This window comes from Podarcis vaucheri (assembly GCF_965113315.1).
Source record: "Podarcis vaucheri genome assembly, chromosome: 3".
NCBI lineage: Eukaryota > Metazoa > Chordata > Lepidosauria > Squamata > Lacertidae > Podarcis > Podarcis vaucheri.
This window is the reverse complement of record NC_138761.1, coordinates 56329159-56349256: the sequence shown is the minus strand read 5'-3', so window position 1 is coordinate 56349256 and position 20098 is coordinate 56329159. Positions and strand designations below refer to the sequence as shown.

At 41.2% G+C, this 20098-nt stretch overlaps 1 protein-coding gene across 14 annotated transcripts in view; it reads left to right on the top strand.

Annotated features, from left to right (window-relative positions):
• ARID1B (AT-rich interaction domain 1B) overlaps nucleotides 1–20098 on the top strand; it is a 355979-nt gene that overhangs the window by 328061 nt on the left and 7820 nt on the right. For 10 of the 14 annotated variants that reach the window (XM_082215164.1, XM_082215169.1, XM_082215163.1 and 7 more), the window contains 7 exons: nucleotides 3–212; nucleotides 1334–1538; nucleotides 10217–10355; nucleotides 11393–11565; nucleotides 11887–12037; nucleotides 14229–14345; nucleotides 17106–17202. In XM_082215164.1, the coding sequence (XP_082071290.1) occupies nucleotides 3–212; nucleotides 1334–1538; nucleotides 10217–10355; nucleotides 11393–11565; nucleotides 11887–12037; nucleotides 14229–14345; nucleotides 17106–17202 (1092 nt within the window). The remainder of the gene's footprint in view (nucleotides 1–2; nucleotides 213–1333; nucleotides 1539–10216; nucleotides 10356–11392; nucleotides 11566–11886; nucleotides 12038–14228; nucleotides 14346–17105; nucleotides 17203–20098) is intronic. The other 4 variants (XM_082215159.1, XM_082215158.1, XM_082215170.1 and 1 more) reach the window with 1 other exon arrangement.

Below are 20098 nucleotides of genomic sequence, written 5' to 3'. Positions count from 1 at the left end.
AGAAATCAAATTCGTCTACCACAACTGGAGAGAAGATCACAAAAATGTATGAGCTGGGAAACGAACCAGAGCGCAGAATGTGGGTGGATCGGTATCTCAACTTCATGGAAGAGAGGGGAACGCCTGTGGCCAGTCTACCTGCTGTAGGCAAGAAGCCACTAGATCTTTTCAGGCTGTATGTCTGTGTTAAGGAGATTGGAGGTTTAGCACAGGTAAGAAATTCTTATGTCTTGGTGTTCGTTGGCATCCATCTGTCTGGAGAGACAATGGAGTGCGCCTCTGTGGGTGAAGTCAGACCGCTGTGTTAGCAGCACCCAAGTCTAAGAACCAGGGCTATTCTGGATTTATTAAGCATATGTGCGTAAGTATTTTCTTGGCTAGCATATAGATATTAGAAACTATAAATAATAATTATGTCTTTCCACTACAGCTATAGACGATACATCTCAGTATACCATTTCTGTGAAAAATGCACAAGTGTCTGTTTTGTCATATGCACCTGTGTTTCAGAGCAGTATTGGAATTTAGTTTGCAAGAATTCACATGGTATACACTTCTTTCTCATCACAAGCACAGAAAAATGTCATTGTGCAGCTCTAAGACTTACAGGCTTTGATATTGTACGGCATAAAGCAAGATTCATTCTAGTCAGCCACCATATGTAAGGCTTTCAATAAGGAAACTCACTGAATCACCTTAGTATGTTCAAAATTGGTTATAATTCATTTTGAATCTTGTTTGACTATATATCTTGTCCTGCAAAGAGACCACTGATCTCCATCACAAGAAGCCCTGGCATTACAGCACCTGAATTAGGAATTACTAGCTAAATGATCCTTCAACTAGTGGCTATTTTAGAAGAGACACGGCCTTTCATTTTAATTTTTTATATCAATGTCAAAGCACTTCAGCAGTGAAAAAAGGCTTTATTATTGCCATTTTAAATTAGTTTTTAGAAACTGTTGTTTATAATTGGAGTCTGCATGCTTGTTTGAGTGCCAGAGCGAACAAATAAGTACATATTAGTTGGAAGATAGATTGGCTAACTGCACATTACAAGCCCCTGCCCCCCTCAAAGTGTAAAGAGTAGAGAAGGGATGCCTGGCAGAAGATACTGTGTTTTGTATAGCTATCAACAGGTTCTTTAATGGTTTTATAAGTGTAAATGCTGTTTGTGTGTTACAAATGAGTGTGGGAGTAATGAGCATTAGTTAAAAGAGGCAAATAAAACAAACAAACCAAGGCATTAAGTGCTGTGTTTTTTTAAATGTCTCCTGGCTTTCATCAGTCCACTTGGTTTCAATCCACTGATTCTGCTATTTATTTATGCTAGGTTAATAAAAATAAGAAGTGGCGTGAGCTGGCAACCAACCTGAATGTTGGCACTTCAAGCAGCGCAGCCAGCTCCCTGAAAAAACAATATATCCAGTACCTGTTTGCCTTTGAATGCAAGATTGAACGAGGGGAGGAGCCCCCTCCAGAAGTCTTCAGCACGGGAGATACCAAGAAACAACCTAAGATTCAGCCGCCATCTCCTGGTAAGCAGAAGAACTGCAGGAACATTGGTCATTTTTTCTTAAAGTGTAAAGGAGACGTAGTTACTTTTTGCTCTAGACCTCCAGAGCCTCTGTTTGATTGGGATATTCCTATTGAATTTATCAAGCCCCTCTGTTAATCTTCAGCAACTTATATAACCTATATGCTTTCATACTGACATTTGCAGAAATATGTTGTGTGTTCACCTACACTTCATCATTTGTACAGAACATGGTGACATTTTTGGTGGTGATAGGCAACAAAGATTGCACTTTAGAGGAGGGGAAGACCCTGGAACAAAAACGTACAGTAGGTTGAAGTTTGAGAGAGAAAGCAGCAGGGGAAGGCAGAGAAAGTGAATGAGAGCTGGCAGAAAAGAAGAAGACGGAATAGAGGGCTGAGGGAAGGCGGAACAATGGTTGCTTCAATAATGAATATGTCAGAACAATGAGGAAAGGATATTGAGGGAGATGAGTTGAAAGACAGGGAGGAATCAGGAATGGGAGCAGTTAGTGGATGCAGAAGGAAGTGAGAGGGTTGTGATGGTAGAGATCACATGGGCAAGGAACAAAGAGACCAAGAGCACAGATGGGTGGCAGAGGCATCAGCCCTTGGTTTTTTTCTTTGAGGACTAGTGCTAGCTTCTGTTTGGCACTGTAGAAGTTGTTTGCTAATGTCTCAGAATATATTATTTACAGTTACAAGAAATGGAGAGGCCAGGTTTAGCAACAGATAGCTTGACACAGGAGCTCGGTCCCCAGGTTTTTCCCCCAGATGATAGTATTAAAAACAACAGCCCATATGATCAGTGGCTCTTATCTACTCATTCTCCAGTATTATTTATATGTGAGGTGTTGTGTCAGGAGTTCAGCCTACACTCGAGTAGGGCCCTGGCAGAGACACATGCCCAACTGGCATGTTCCCTCCCTCCTGGTCGATTGTTCTGGAGCTTCATAAGCTTTCTTCAGCCTGAACATCACATTGACCGATGCCAACCGACACTGGCACACTTAGGGATCCGCAGAGTTTGCGCATCATGCGTGACAGACCTCAGCAACTCAGCATTTTGGCTAATCTACTTTATTTACATATAAACACACAGAGCACATGGCTCTCTCTCTAGCATCAGACAGCAAAGAGAAAAAGGACAAAGGACAATAATCCCACTTCACAGAACACAGTAACACAAACATCCTGTCTTCGTTACTTCCCACTCTGTGGAGTCAAAACATACCATGTCATGTGAAAGACAAAAATCCCATGACTGCAATTATGGAACAGGAATTCTAACAGTGTGTGTGTGTGTGTGTGTACACCTGCCACAATTCCCTTTTGTGGCCTGTTTAGAACTAAGAGGTCAGTTTCTACACAAGAGAAACTGGACACAAATCTGACAACAAAAATCTCAACATTCAGAAACCAGTAGGAGAACATTTCATTTTCCCATGTCACTACACTGCTGACCTCTCAGCATCGTCAAAGTTAACATCCTTCAACAAAAAAGACTTAACGCAGAGGCTCCAGTGTGAAACTGCTGGACCAAAATGTTATCAGTAAAGTAGATTCTATTCAATTTGGGCTTAATCAGTATTCTGGATTTCTTTCCCACTACAGTTGTTAAATTACAGTAAAAAGATAGTATTATCACAGTGGCTGCTGTTATGAATGGGGTATACTGTTCTTATCATATATACATCTGGGCTCTGTATAGGAATGTCACAGACCTACTGCAACCCCTTATATTACATGACCACTGCTTTAAAAAAACCATTTTTCCTCTGTGCCTATGCATGTGTGTTTGCATGTATGTGTGTCTGCCAATTGAGGGTAACGTTTCGTTCATTTATTGAAGTGGGCTGAAGCCCATAAGAGTATATGCCATAATAAAACTAAGTCTTAAGTGTCCTAAGATTTTTTGTTCCAGTGTTGTTTATTCTTTTCCTAAATTAATTAAATCACTGGCAACAAATTAACATATTTTGAACTAGAGCAATTTTGCCTTTTTTGGTATGGGATTGTATATCCATTCATAAATACCTTCAAATATACCTTCTTGTCCATTTTTTTATGTGGTGCGCATTATGGTAGGAAAATTCATTTCCAGCTATGACGAGAAGTATTATTTTTCCTTCACAAAAATTAGGAAACTTTCATAGCAATTTAGTGTCCTTTTATTGCAACATATAAACCCTCTGGAAAGACAGAAAACCAAAGTAAAAAGATACAGTTGCATGCCATCCCTATCTCCAAGTGGTGTGAGATTCCAGGTGCCTACCCAGAGTTCTTGTTTCCTTCTGGAAATGTGGCACAGCGGAGACTGTGGTGTCTCAATGATATATGGTTTATGTACACATATATACAACCTGAGCCTACGATGGAGGGGTTCACAGCATCACCACACCAACAACAGTATTGTGTCTCCAATTGCCACAATCTTGGATTCAAGCAGAAATGAGCCATGGCTTTCTCTCTGCCTTTCCAGCCTGCAGCTTTTTCCTCTTAGTCACATCACAGCAAACTGCCCTCAGACTTTTTGCTTCTCACTATCTAAAAGGTAGTGGAGGGAGCCCATCCATTTGCTGACTGGCACAGAGCCCCCTTTCCTCTGTTCTCTTTAGGGCCTATCACATTTCCTTTGTTCCAGTGGCCCATCACCCATGTGGTTGCCTCAACACAGGAAGCTACCCTTGCTTATATTTTAACATTTGCTGTGTCCAGAGGTTAGAATGGGTCTGACACCCACAAACGTACAACAAGAAGAATTAGTGTTAGGATTCCCCACTCCACCCCTGTGCAACTGAACCTCTCTTTACCTCTTATCACCACTCCTTACACCTCTATACCCTCTTACTGGCATGAAACTGACAGATTTCAAGTACAAAATATATCATCAACAGCATTGTACTTAGTTCAAAGAACTTGTCTTTGGTCAAAATGGAAACTTCTTCCCACACACCCCGAAAACCCCCAGAGCTTAGGGACTTGAAAAGGAAGGTGTGTTTTGTTTACTGTGGAAGAGGGAAATGTAAAATGGGTCTACACCAAGAAAGACTCTTCTAGATGAAAGAACTTTAGCACATGAAATCCTGCTGAGGTATAGATTCTGCAAAATGCAATAAGGACTGGTCTCCTAATTGCCAGCATTTGTTCTTTTCAAACAGTTTATGAACCCATTGGCACTGTAAACCACACAAAAGAACTCATGTTGCAAGTTGGGCTAGATAAACTTGCTGTGGCTTCGGAGCAGAATAATATACGATGAAAAACAGGAAACAGTCCTGTCGGTGTTTCTGCTTTCACTCCTTTGAACTACGTTTTACTAGTACAAAGTCAATTACCAAACAGATTTCTCATCAGCATCTGCTGAAAGTAGGAAAGGGAATTTATATATGAGACTAAATTATGCTCTCCAGTTTCCTCCTAGCCACTTCACTGGCTGTATTTAAGATATAATTAAATTTCATTTTAAATACAGTACTAGTGTTTGAAATGTCTCACTTTTGATACTGGTTTACACTGTGTTTTGAATCTTCTCCCCCCACCCCTGTTCCACTGAAAGTGGTTTTGGGGTCTAACTTCAGCCAAATAATAGTGTCTTGCAATGTACATTGTATGTTTCATTTTTACATGTTCAGTATTTAAGAGTGAAATGCCAGCACACTATTTTACAGCTGTCCTGGGCTCTTTGAAAAAGGATGCTAATATTTCAACTTGAAAATTAGAAAGGTGTTCTGAATATGCATGCTAGCTTTCATATGTTTCATTATATTAAGAATATGGACAAATGAGTCTTTGCCATGAGCGTGGCAATAAATTATTTTTAAAAATAATTAGATTTATTTATTTTTCATTACAATATTGAGTACATCACATCATATACAGTGGAAGCTCGGGTTGTTAACGTGATCCGTGCAGGATGCACGTTCGCAACCCACAGCGTTCACAACCCACAGAGGTGCGTTTGCGCATGCACGGGTTGCGATTCAGCGCTTCTACGCATTCGCAAAGTGCAATTTAGCACTTCTGCGCATACACAACCCCCCGAAGTAACCCGTTCCAGTACTTCTGGGTTTCGGCGGGTCCGTAACCCAAAAAAACGCAACCTGAAGTGTTTGTAACCCAAGGTATGACTGTATTCCCATTTTAAATGGAAATAAATTCTGATATATTTGCAGCAAACAGGTGAGGGAGTAGAACTGTGGTTCTAATTTAAAATGTAGAATGTTATCCTGAATATGTGTGCCAAATATCATTGTAGTATCTCAGGAGTAAAGGCACGTCCTTCTCCCTCAAAAAAAAGGGGGGGGAGGGCGATATCATGCCATCCACAGCAAATGCAACCATGTATACATAGTACTTTCATACACGTTGCATGCTTGTGCATGCTTTACAAGTGCTTATTCTGCCACTTGACATAAAAGAAGTTTCTAGCCAATGTTTTCTAGCTTGTTTTTTCTCCCTGTGGCTTTTATGTTGTTCACCAATTCGTCAGGAGGAATTGGACTGCTACACTTAGAGAGCAAGACAGAGAATCTTATTCAGTGGAGTGCAGACTTTCTCATATATCAGCCAAGATGCCCTCATTTTAAGGCTCTGATCCTAACAATCCTAACTTGTTTGAAAGTGGTGTGCAGTGCTGTGTTAGAATATTTCTGACCCAATCATTACCATCTGAATGCATGTGTGCAGCATCTGCTGCGATTCATGAAACGCCATTCACTCCTACTCAATAAATCCTATCAGAAGGGAACATGCCAAGGTGTTGCCCCAAGGTATGAGCTTTTGCACACATCCCTGCATGCTGCGGGGTTCATACGGCCCCATCCTTGGCTGATATGTGGATCTGTTGGTTGTTTTTCTGTTTCACCAGATAGTCAGAGAGAACGGAGCCAAATACTTCAAAGACTCCTGCCTCTGTGATGTTAGCAGAGGGCTCATTATAGCAAATCCGTAAAAGTTTGAGACTCTGCTACAACCGGGAGCACTGAGGAGCTGCTCCCTGGGTTTCCTTGGCAGCTGAGATGCAACACAAGGAGGAGGGAGGAGAGGGGAGGCGGGTGTAAGCCAGTCATTTAATTAGTAAGTCTGTAACCAAAAACCCATCTATCTTTGCTGGCAGGTGGCTGACTGAATTTCTATTATTAGCTGACAGGTGATGTCACAAAATCTGTCATGCAGCCAACCAGGGAATCCCCAGCGGAAGATAAACGAGAGAGGGGTCTGGGTTATAAACAAAGGTGCCCTTTGATTGACCTCCATTCACTGTGGACATGTGATGCATCCTGCGAAACCTCCCACCGCTTCCCCCACCCTTGTCAGAATTAGGGCACTGAGTTCATGCTGTGTAAATTATGTTCCCAGCGTGGCGTCTGGCTGTTAAGACTGAAGTATGTGAATGTACTTAACCTTCAGTAACCTTTCCATTGTTTACTTTAGAGTATACATTTGTAGCTTCTGGCAAAAGGTAGGGATATCCTAGAGAGCATGTTAGGCCTCTTATTAATGAAGTTCCAAGAGGTTATAGTCATTTCCCCCCCATTTCCAGCCTGAATTTTTTTTTTTTGGGGGGGGAGGGGGAATAGCCAGGAGACTGCTGGCAAGTAGAAGAGGTTTCACTCTCTCCTTCCCCTCTCCTTTTTATTATTAACTGGATAGTATGATTAGGTGTGAATGGCAAATGAAAAAGATGTCTGAAACTATTCTAGCAACTCACCAAGTGCTGCTGTGGTGCATCTGCTACTCATTGCACGGTGACGGTCCTTTCCACATTGCACTCCTAGCCATAAAGAGTTGATCCCAAGCTTTTGACGTATTACAGGATCCACATTCAGAATTTGTTACTCGCTTTTCGGCCTGCTCCTGTCCTTTGGGTGATGTAGTTAAGTTTGATTCAGGTCACCTTCTGTCTGATTTTTATTACTTAGAAAGAATTGCTTGCTTTTTTAAAAAAGACAGATTCAGCACAGTCTTTTCTTCCTTTTCAGCCCTTAATTCCTTGTCACATCTCCCCCCCCCCCACCTGCACATGTTTATGGGTATCCAGTCAGGCCTAGATCTTACAGGTAGTCATGTATGATGAGCAGCAACATGTTAAACAATGACATCCACAGCCCCACAAAGATGTAACTGCCACCAACTTGTTGACTTTGAAAGGGGATTAGACAAAACCATAAAGTATAAGCCTATCAGTGGGTACTAGCCATGGTGGCTGGGTATTACCTCCAGTATTGGGGACAGTGTGTCTCTGAATACAAGTTGCTGGGAAGCACAAGTGGAAAACATTGTTTTGTACTCTTCCTGCCCGCAAGTTTGCCATAGGAATCTGGGTGGCCACTGGGTGAGATCAGAGCCATTGTTTAGATGCAGCAGGGCTTTTCTAAAGTTCTTAGCCTGTTTTGTCTTGAAGGGATAGACATTAGGAGCACAATATTCAATTAGCTTTGCTTGTTCCTGACAAACAGAACCCAGAGTGTGGTGCAGGGACACTGCTTCTCTTCCCCTTGGTTCTGAGATTCCACAGGGCTCCAATTGCCCAACCGGGGTGGGGGGGATTTTTTTTTTAAAGCATTTGGAAAGATCCTAGTGTGTTGAGAGCAGCTAGGTGCATTTGTGCATGCACATCCATGCATGCACAGACAGCAGGAGGGGACGCATGAATGCTATATCTTGTAGAAATCAACTTGAGTTACACCAGATACTCTATTAATTGGGTTTGAAGGCCCTAGCCCCTCTCTGAGAGGGAAGTATGGGATTGCAGTAAGGGTACATTTTGGATGTGAGGTGGACGTCCTTTTCTGGAGTGTCACTATGGATTTTCCTGTCATTTCTGCATCGGCATTACTTCTGGTAGAGCCGGGGTTGAGAATGTTCCTCTGACTACCCATCCCTTTAAAAGCACTTGGTTCTGGTTATGGACTCTGTATCTTAATGGTTTAGAGTGGATAGGTGGGAAGTTGGGAGAAGGAAAGGCAGGGAGTTTAACAATTTGTAATTAAAACTGCCCCCCAGTGCTACTTTAAAAGTAATTTTTGGTTTTAAAAGTGTTGATTACGTATTTTAATGTCACAAAAGTGGTAGTGGCGTATAGAGTAAGTTGCTTCGGATCAATGTGAGACAACCGACTAACAAATATTAATACTAATACACCAATGACTTCCCTCAGTCTGCCTTAGCAAGAATTCAGGGGTCATTGACTAACAAAGCTGTAGACCTGCTGTGCACCTGAGTTCCACCATGACCTCCAAGATCACTCTTTGATGTATTAGTTCTGTGCAACAAATTAGAAACATAATGGGGGGAGCTCTAGTCCTCCTGATGCTCATCAAAACTTCTTCCACAGACCCTGTTGGACCTTGTTTATTTGGATAAGTTCCCAACCACCCACCCAAAAGAACCCCATCATCATCATCACAGTAAAGTTGTTGCCTGACCTGAACCTCTCCAGACTAGACAGATTATCAGTAAAAAAAAAAAAGTATTGGAAAGCAATACTTCAAAATCCTTTGAAATACACTCAGGCCCTTAGAACTGGCTCTTCTGTTTCACAGTTGAGGCTCAAGCCTATGGCTTCCACTGCATGCCACATTTTGCAGCTGTTTATTATAGCTAGTAGTTTCAAAAACAACAACCAGCAGGTAGAAACCTAGCCTACAAATTCACAGTTGGGTATCTTGTTTTCCTTTCTCTTTTTATGTGAGACATATTTATATGACTAGACACTGTGAGAGAGATCATTATTTTGCCCCCAAAACAGAGTATATTCATGCCTCCTGTAAATGTTACAAGTATGTTCTACAAACAATTAGCTTTTGTTTCTTAGACTGAATTTAGTTAGAATTAAGGTACAGCTAAGCAAAATTGATGCTTAATGAGCTGAGGAAAGGTTGAAATATAGTGTGAGATGAGTGTTTGATATTTTCTAGTCAACAGTTTATGAATTCTCAGCTTTTTTTTTTTGGTTTTGTATTTGTTGAATCAGAAATAGCCATTGCTAATGGTTCCAGTATTTCAGGAAGCAGTAAATGGACAGGACAAACCCCAAAGATTCAAATAGCACCTATTTGTAGAACTGATTTAGACACTATTATATTCATCTAAGGATAATTCTATAATCTCAAGATACCAGGAATCTGTCAGTTCCCATATTTATAGGCTACTATAAAAGTAATTTGGGGTTCTACACATAATGAGGCATTAGGATCACTAGCTTTGCAGAAGGCATCTCATGTCTAAGCTTTATTAAAATGGGAACTTTTCTTCCACATGCGTCACTTGAGATGACATGGTCCTTGAAACAGTCATCTAATCAGAAGATTAGTTCTGCCTTTTTTGTTGGTGTCTGGGGTAGGATGAGGGAGGATCAGCATTCTCTCAAATTAATTGTTTCTTGTGAGGCATCTAGTGATCCAGTGAGAGGATTAGACATAGGGAATGTGACCTATTATTTAGAGGTGTGTTCAACCACCATCCTGAACCCCAACCATCTTGGCTTAAGCAGTAGACTCATCTCTTAGATACACAAAAGACAGGAATTTAGTAACATAAAACATCTCAGGCACCAGGTATATTCAGAGAAAACAAAATATTGATGGGCACTTGCTCTCTGTCTCCCCCTCTTGGTTTCATAGTTACTTATTTAACCAAATGCCTAATATTTATTTTTCTGGTTTGAATCTTCCAGCAAATTCGGGTTCCCTTCAAGGTCCACAGACACCTCAGTCAACTGGTAGCAATTCCATGACTGAAGTACCAGGTGACCTCAAGCCTCCAACACCAGCATCTACACCTCATGGACAAATGACACCTCTGCAGGGCAACAGGTAGTATATTTTCTTTCCCCTTTCTTAGAGCCTGTCTGGACTTTGTGCTGTACAGTGGTACCTCGGGTTAAGTACTTAATTCGTTCCGGAGGTCTGTTCTTAACCTGAAACTGTTCTTAACCTGAAGCACCACTTTAGCTAATGGGGCCTCCTGCTGCTGCCGCGCCGCCGGAGCACGATTTCTGTTCTCATCCTGAAGCAAAGTTCTTAACCCGAGGTACTATTTTTGGGTTAGTGGAGTCTGTAACCTGAAGCGTATGTAACCTGAAGCATATGTAACCCGAGGTACCACTGTGTCATTCTTTCAGGAATGTTTTCTTGTGGCTCAAAATTCAATGTATTGTTGTTGTGGAAATCTCATTGGTATCTATGACATGATTGCATGCCATGGGAATCTAAACTCCATAATCCCTTGCCCCACCATGTTTGATCCTGACCCCAGTGCCCAGCCATGAAAGAGGGTGCTATCATGAATTGCATGGACTCAGTGCAAAGTGGGAGGAAGCTTCTTATAATGGTCACACACACACACACACACCCATTGAGTGTTCAGGCTTTGTCTTGAGATTTGCACTCATTGCTGAAGTCAAAATACAGAAGGTTTCTCCAGGCTCTGTCTTGAGACTAGCTAGCTTCATCTTACATGTGAGTTTGCAGGCTGAGTCTTTTACTCTGGAACTCATATCACTTGCATTGCTTCAGGACACTTATGAAAGTGTGTGTGTGTGTGTGTGTGTGTGTGTGTGTGTGTGTGTGTGTCGCTGCCACATTATTCTTATTCTTATTAAATTTCTGTAGCACCCATCATCTGAGGATCACAGGGCAGTTTACTATATGAAAACACAAATGCCTAGAATGTTTTTGAAACTGGGTTTTGAAAGTGGGCTGTCAAAGTAAAATGGTAAAAGTGTAAAACCGATGGAGTTTTTTAGAGCAGTTTAACTCACTGAACTACATGGCTCACCATCTAATAAGGTATCACAATGTGTGTTTCTGTTTCCATGACATTAATGCTTTCTTTTCCTCTGTCTCTTTAGAAATAGTTCCATTAGTGTGCATGATCCCTTTTCAGATGTAAGTGATTCGACATTCCCAAAGCGAAACTCCATGACCCCAAATGCACCTTATCAGCAGTCTATGAATATGCCAGATATGATGGGAAGAATGCCCTATGAACCGAATAAGGACCCTTTTGGTGGGATGAGAAAAGGTATATTCTGTTTCCTAGCTACCTTATGTGTACGTGTGTGTGAATTTAGGTGATTTGTTACCTTTGCATCCCAGAGATGTGAAGGGGAAAACCCTGTATGATACTGTTCTCACTGATCTCTGCTTTTTATTACATTTCATAAGCTATAGGTGCTCTTTCAGGGTTTGGTGTGGTTTAGACGGAAGGATATTTCTATAAAAGGGGAAAGGATTGTCAGCAAAGTTTTAAAAACGCACTGCTAGATTACAGTCTACGCACATCTATTTGGGAGTAAACACCAATTAATTTCAGGTGCACACCTGTTTTCTTCTCTGCTTGCAGTGCCTGGAAACAGTGAACCCTTCATGACCCCTGGACAGATGCCCAACAGTGGAATGCAAGAAATGTACAACCAGACTCCCTCAGGGGCAATGTCCAATATGGGCATGGGCCAGCGCCAGCAGTTTGCCTATGGAAGTGGTTATGACCGGAGGTGAGTGACTCTGTCTTTTTTGCTCCTCCCTTACAATGGCGTTCTATACTGATGACTTCACACCATCTAGGCCAGGGATGGGAAACCCATGGCCCTCCAGGTAATGTTGGACTATACCCAGTTGCAGCCCAAAAAACTTTTACGGGGCCACAAGCTCCCCATCTGTAATCTCCTGAATCAATTAGAGTAAAATCATTAGTAAAAACTGAGTCTGTCCTCTCCCCCCCCCCCCACCCTACAAGGAATCAGTAAGTGAGGGGTGTGGCTGCATAAGGAAATTTAGGTATGTTGTTGGGTATATTTGAATTCTTATTTGGAGTGGCGTTATCATAACTGAGCTGAAGTGTGTTTGCTCTTAATGAACATTTTAGCCCTGACAAACTGCACTCTACTCTTTTGGGTGATTTTGCAGACTCCTTTGCAAAAAGGTGTAAAAATGTTCATGAGGAGGTGGGTGTCAGAAAGAGGGAGCAGGTCCCCATTGCCAAAGCATAGTTGACTAATGGGGCAAAATGCCTGACTACATGTCCCGTTGAAAGTAATCCAGTGTATATCCAAACTTCGATCTCTGCCACTACTTTCATTAGGATGCATATCCTCATCTACATTCTGACCCAACAAGCTCAACTACATGTAATTGGAATAAAAGTCTTACCTTGGCAGCCAGAGAAATGAACAGCAGAGCAAGACAGAGAGTGTCAGCATGGTTACTTGTGCAATCCCCTCCAGCTATTTAGAGTCAGGTCAGTTGGAGAGCTTTCTTTGCCCTAAGTGATATCACCACGTAGCCAGGTCTGATTGTCTATATGATGGTGATTGCTTGGGATCAAGCACAAAAGTCTTTTTAGGTAAAATAATAATCATCATCAACATAATTGCACTCAAATAGTTTGGGGAGGGGAACAATGGCTCGGTACAAATATGGCAAAATGCATGAAAGAATGGAAGGTACAGGGGTTTTTGCAAACCTTTTTTCTCTCTCTTCAAAATAGTGACATTTGCAGTGAATTTGGCACAGCACTAGTAAAACAAAAAACAAAGAAGCCCCTTTTTCTTCATTTCAATAAAAACAAAGCATGCAGACTATGTTTTGCTCCATGTCCCAGTAATTTAGCTTCCTGCCGCTGTCTTTAAGAGGCACTGCTCCTGTAATGTGGTTATAACTATAATCCCATTGTCATTGGTTCAGTAGCTAGAATGGATTATTTCTTAATTATATTAATAAAGACTTTTGAAAACGCTAGTAGTGGAGATTCCTTCATTGGATGGGGTTGGATTAGATGACCTTCAGGATCCCTCCCAATTCTACAGATCTATGATTCTATTATAAGCTCTGGATACCAACAGAAAGGATCAGTGCAGAGGAAAATATATTTTACCGGTTAGAAGTGTTTTGTCCCACAACTTCACTAAAGAGCTAAATAACAAATTTGCTTATACACACACACACAATTTTTTTTTTAAAAAAATGTGAATCTGCAACATGAAACTAATTACTAGAAATAATCTCTACCAAATATTCTCAAAACATCCAGTGTTTGATGGCCAAACTAAAATTAAGCTAATTTCAGAACATCTTGAATTTTTTCAAACTAAGTTGTTTTGTGATTTTTTTTTTTTACTGTTAGGAATAGAAGTCACAGAACTGTAAGTGGCATGTCATTTGTCCCTCCCCCTCCCAGTTATGTGTAGCTGTTTCCATGTTTCAGGTTTCAGTAGGCTGAATTTCATAATCAAGAGCAGCATAAAATAGGTGCCATACATTTATTCCTTAAAGAAATGAAGTGCAGTGGTCTCAATGACACTTTGAGTCCCTGAGAGGTCTGGAGCCCAAACCGGCTATGCCTTAATTTTTTAATTACTGTATTTTTTGCTCTATAAGACTCACTTTTTCCCTCCTAAAAAGTAAGGGGAAATGTGTGTGCATCTTATGGAGCGAATGCAGGCTGCACAGCTATCCCAGAAGCCAGAACAGCAAGAGGGATTGCTGCTTTCACTGCGCAGTGATCCCTCTTGCTGTTCTGGCTTCGGAGATTCAGTATATTTTTTTTCTTGTTTTCCTCCTCCAAAAACTAGGTGCATCTTGTGGTCTGGTGCATCTTATAGAGCGAAAAATACGGTATTTTTTTTTTTAAGCAGATTGAGAGAATAAGTGCTTTTTACAGCATGAGGTTTCCTTTGTCATTTTTAGGTCGGATCATGGGCTGGGTCCTGAAGGCAGTATGGGAGCACCTGGTCAAAGCAACATGGTGCCTTCAAACAGTGACCCAAGCATGTACTCTCCTAACCGTTACCCTGGGCAGCAAAGGTGAACAACAATTTAATTTGTTTCAAATGCCTGTGTTAATCAGATAATTTTAAATCTTGAGAGCCACTGGGCAGAAGGTGCAATTTACCAAGCATTGTTGGTGTGTAGCCTTTTTTCTTTCAATGGGACTTCTGCTGTTCCCTGGCATCATCGACTCCTTTGAGAACAGTAGCAGTGGCTCAGCAGCCATGTCGATGGAGTGTTTCCAGAACTTACAGGAGCTTGCTGTCTGGCTTTTCATTATTTCAGTTTTGGATTATAACAGTATGTTCATTTTGAACTTCTAGAGAACATGGGATTGCAAAAGCCCTTCTACTTCCATAAATCAAAATAAAACTGTTATTTTGCTCATATATACACATGAAGTACTGTTCTTAACCTTTTACTTTAAATTTAGTCATTAAATGCTGAGGCTCCCATGTCTTTCTTTGGTTGCAACATTTTGTAAACAAATTAATTGAGATTCCTTGAAATATGGCTTATGTTTTTAAGTGGAACCCTCTAGGAGCTAGAATTCCAGCATATATATGCACAGACTTCTCTCACTTGCAGACGTCAGCATGAACTGGGTCTACTCTCTAGGGTGAAAGCAGACCTTTGACTTTTCCCTTAAACCTCATTCTGTCAGACATTTTTAAAATCAAATTTTACAACTGTAACTCACTAAGAACATTTAAGAAGTGCTGCAGAGATATAAAAAACCATCATATGTTTGTATAGCCAGTGGATCCTCTATGAATATGACATCTATACATGCATCCAGTGCCATCACCATACATGGCACCTTACAGTTACATGGGCAAAATAGGCAAATCCCTACCTTCAAGGAGCTTAAAATAGACAATGGGAGGGAAGACCATAGAGGGGAGGGAGGAAAGACAAAGGGAGGAAGAAAATGATGCAAGCAAATGCAGTTCCATGTGCTTAAAGGTTGGGAATGAGGACTGAGGTTTGAGAAGGGATTTGAAAGAAGGGACAGAGGTAGCCCAGTGCAGTATATCTTGAACATAAAAGAAATATGTCACAATATGAGCACACAAGGTGGCTTATTCCAAGGAGGCATCCTTGGTTTATCAGGTAAAGAAGCTTATTTTTCTTAGGTCTATTAATATTCTAGTTGCTAATTATTGCCTATTTTAGATTTGTGTCTGTATGGTTATGCCACTGTAAGGGGCTCCATAGCAAATTAAATACCTTAGATTATATTGTTTGTTTATATTAATACATTTCAAGGACAATTTACAAATTTTAAATAGCAAAATAACAAGTTGCCACCTGGCATGGGATTGACATCAAATTTGGTGCTGTGTGAGCTAACTTAGAAAAAGTATTCCACAGGCAGGGTCCCCTGGGAAGTATTCCATGAAGTATTTCCATTAATTCAAAGACTCACTGCCCTGTTCCCCCCCCCCCCCCACACACCCTAAATCTGTTTTGGGAGTTCCTCCAATTCTCTGGAGCAGATTTGGGAAGGGCACAGGGGGTCCATGGCATCACTGCACTAAATGACCAATTGCAAGAGCAATCCTAGATGTTTATTTGCTGGATAAATGAGTCTTAAGGTCGTGCTTTTAATCTGAGACAAGATGGTTTGGATGTTATATTATAGCAAATTAAGTCATATCCAGTTTGGGGTCTCCCGTCAAAATTAGATACAGTACTCTGCACTGTTACCAAGTTGCACAGGTAAGTTTCAAGGTGTGCCTACAGCTCTTGAGTTCTCAACATAATATGTAATAAGCATAATCATGCTTACATGAAGTTCTCACAATGCATGCATTCACATGTAACTCTAACCCAGGGTAGTTCAAGTCCCACCAGCCTCAGCAAGCATAGCCAATGATCAGGGATGATGGGAGTTGTAATCCATAACATCTGGGGTACATCATGCTGGCTACTCCTGTACTAAACCATAATTTAGTGCTAAGGTGATGAACCTCATGAAGCTCAAGCAACGCATCAGGCTTACACACCCAATCTTCCTGTGCAACAAGGAGGACTTTTGCCAAGTTTAATTTCACTTCCAAAGAAAATTGGTTTGACTTTATGTATTCCAGTTCAATTATAAATTTTCCTTAAACTTCTGAATAAAATATTTCTCCTGTTTACATAAATAATTTTATAAAAGTGTAATATTCTAACATTATTGGCTAACTATAGATTTCGTCATCACTGTGTGACTCAACGCAGAATCAACTTCAGCCTCTTAGTTGGATTTGTTTTCACTGTAGGATGGGCACAGAATTTTGACTTCAAAGCTTTCAGCTCATTCAGATATTTGCAAGTGAGGTGAGGTGGAAGCTTGGATATTGGAATTATATGTCCCCAGCACTCTAAACAGGAAGTTGCACATGACCCTGGGATACCAGTAATTCACTCAGTTGCTACAGTACTTCCATCTCTCATAAGAGATTAAAGGAAAGCAGAAAACTTGTGAATCAGGCATATATCCATGTCATATGTTGCCTCCTACCTGCAGCAGTAGGTATGTTCAATTCTCAGATCCAAGCCTACACAACTACTTCTACATTTTTTTATAAGACTGAAATAAATGTACTCTGATACAGTGCCACTGAACCAAGCACACACCCCCATGAACAAAACTTCGGTTTTAACAAATAACATTTTGTTGTTGACAGGCGGTATGATGGAACAGAAGGGAGGTTCTGTGGAGAGCTTCAGGACTTCTTATAAAACAGCTCTCCGTTTATAATTGGGAAATTGTCTGTACTAATTAGTAGCTCATATTCCTCATTGCAGGCATGAACAATATGGGCCGCAATATCCAGTGCAAGTACCTCCTTCAGGACAGCCACCCTATGGGGGACACCAACCTGGAATGTTTCCACAACAGCAGGTAAACATTTGTGGTTGTCATTTTCCCTCCGCAAAGTTCATTCTAGAAATCCATGCATACGGACATTGAAAAACAGAATGCAACATTAGGATGAATTCCACTGATAGACAGAAAAGACATTGCCAGGCCTATGACTGCATGTGTGTGGATCCTTTTGTATGAAATGTTTCATAGTTGTGAATAGCTGATTCAGTGACACACGGGACAAGATGGGTTTGGTGTTGTTGTTTTTTACTGAGGGAGATTTGATGCCAGTGCATAGACAATGTACAAAGACAAAGGACATATCCCCAATAATGTTGGTAGGGGGAGGAGGGCTGTTTCTATGTTATCTTCATGCACTTCAGATAGCTACCGTATTTTCCCCTCTATAACACGCATATTTTTTTCTCCTAAAAAGGAAGGGGAAATGTCTGTGCGTGTTATTGAGCGAATGTGTGGTCCCTGGAGCCGAAAAATCAGGCAAAAATCAAATTGCGCGTCATGGAGAAGGGAAACCTGAAAAGAGGAAGTTGCTGCTTTCCTGCATTCTGCCTCAGGGTCTTACTGCCCACCTTCTTGTGTTTCGTTGCTGTGTTTGCTCAAACGGAACAAAGAGCAGGCAAATCCCCTCCCCTCCAGGCAAGCAGAGGGGAAAGCAGAGCGTCCTTCTAATTCCTCTCCGTGCTCCGGTGCTGCTTCTGCTGCTGCTGCTGCTCGCAGGCAGCCAGAAAGCATGCAGATGGGAGAGAGAGGGGGGGCTGGCTTGGGTGGGGGGGGGACTTTTGCCTTTCTTTCCTCCCTCCCATTAAATCCCTCTCCTGCATTCTTAGCCAGCTGCTTCTCTGCACACCCCTCTCATGCTCCTTGTCCCTTCTGTGCTTTTCCTTCCCTCCCCACTTAAATGTAGTTACAAAGCATGGATCCACATGGATCCTCAGGATCTTTGCATTGGGTCACCCCAAATTCACCATCAGATCACATAGCATGTCCATGGCTACAGCCTGCACCAAAAAAATCACGCACCCACTGATGTCTGGGGCCGCAATGGTGCAAAAACGTGGTTACAAAGCACAGATCCACAGGGATTCTCAGGATGTTTGCATTGGGTCACCCCAAATTCACCATCAGATCAAATGTCTGTGGCCACAGCATGAAGCACAAAAATGATACATCCACTGTTTCATTCAGAATTCCCCCCCCCCCTTGTTTTCTTCCTCTAAAAACGATGTGCGTGTTATGGTCAGGTGCGTGTTATAGAGCGAAAAATATGGTAAATCCAGCGGGAAAGGAGGCAATAAGAAAAACCCCACCTCTGTTGAAACATGAAGGCTAGCAAGAGAATGAAGGGGCCAAGTGAATATTTACAAATTGCAAAGTTGTTTGTCTTAAAACTATCCAAAAGATAGGGCAGAAAAGTTATAGCTGAGGCTGCCATTGCCACACAACAGCCAAGTTCCAAGTTAATTTGTTGGATAATGTTTATATCCCATTTCCCAGTAAAACTCTCAAAGCAGCTTTCTAGTGGGAACTGCAGCTGTAGCATTCCTTTATCCAGGGCCGCAGCAGCCAGCCAACCTTTATTTCATTCTGTTCTTCCTCTCTCCCAGTTAACAATGTCTCCGCCCCCCTCCACACACAGAAAAAAATGGATTCTTAAGTCCTGCTGATTCTTTCGTCTTGTACACAGATGATACTCTTTTGGCTACATAAGGACTGTCACCCAGAGATTGGCTTGCTCTGAGCATACAAACATCATACCTATGTATATATCTTTCTGAAAATATCCTTAAATATATCTCAATACAAAACAGTAACCAAGAATCATAGGATTTAATCCAATGCTGCTGTTCCAAAAGTGGAAATGTATTCCAGAAGGTTGGGGGACTCTCAGGGCAGTTTTAGGGGGTGTCTGGGGGCTGCAGGGGGAGGAGAGGAGGGGGAAGTTAGACTGTGCTCGATACAACCCATAGCCAACACAACACAGAGCATCCAATTACTCCCTTACTCCCTTCACTTAGAGGCAAAAGTCTCCTAAAAAGCTTAGTCTGCTGTTTTCCTATATGAGAAAATCGGGATGGTTCTAACCACCTCCCCCTGAACATCTGGTGGCGGTAGTACCTTCAAGAGGGCCTCTGACATTCTAACAGCATGTGGGGAAAGTTCTCTCTGTTTTATTTTAGTGTTCATTGAAGACATCTTGCATCCCAGGTGCTTTTACTCATGTGATACATTCATACCATTTTATATGCTTTATTGTGTCTCGTTTTCTGAAAAGAAAGTTATAGCGAGCTTCAAAATTATAGAGACTATCAGTTTTATGTATCTTAAACAAAAGTCTTAAAAATGACCTTACTAATAAAGAAACATTGTTTTTTCAAACTTGGATATGTCAAAAAATAACCAATAATTTTTTTACCACGCTTCACTGGAATGAGAACTAACATGAGATGTATTAGCCTTAGGCTAACTATCTTTTAAACATAAAGTTATAAACACATCAGAACTACCTCCGAAAATGAAAGGGCTGTCTCATATATCATCTTCAAGCATTTTTTGTTCGCCACTAAAATAATCATTTTTTTTCTACTTGTTGTACACCAGAGCTGAAAGATGGATTTTCTGCCAATTCATATGTCTTTACTGAAATAATTAAAAAGGCATTATATGTTAATGAAAATACTAATCAAAGTATGTTATATTTTTACCAAAATCTGTATAATGCAGCCTCAAATGCTTCTTCCATAAGAAATTAATAAGAGCCCTGCTGGTTCAGACCAAAGGTCTAGCTATCTGTTCTCACACTGCTCAAAGAGATGCTTATGGGAAGCTCACACACAGGACATGAGTGCAATAGCACTATTCCATTCATAATCCCCCAACAATTGGTACTCAGAGGCATGCTGGAGATAATACA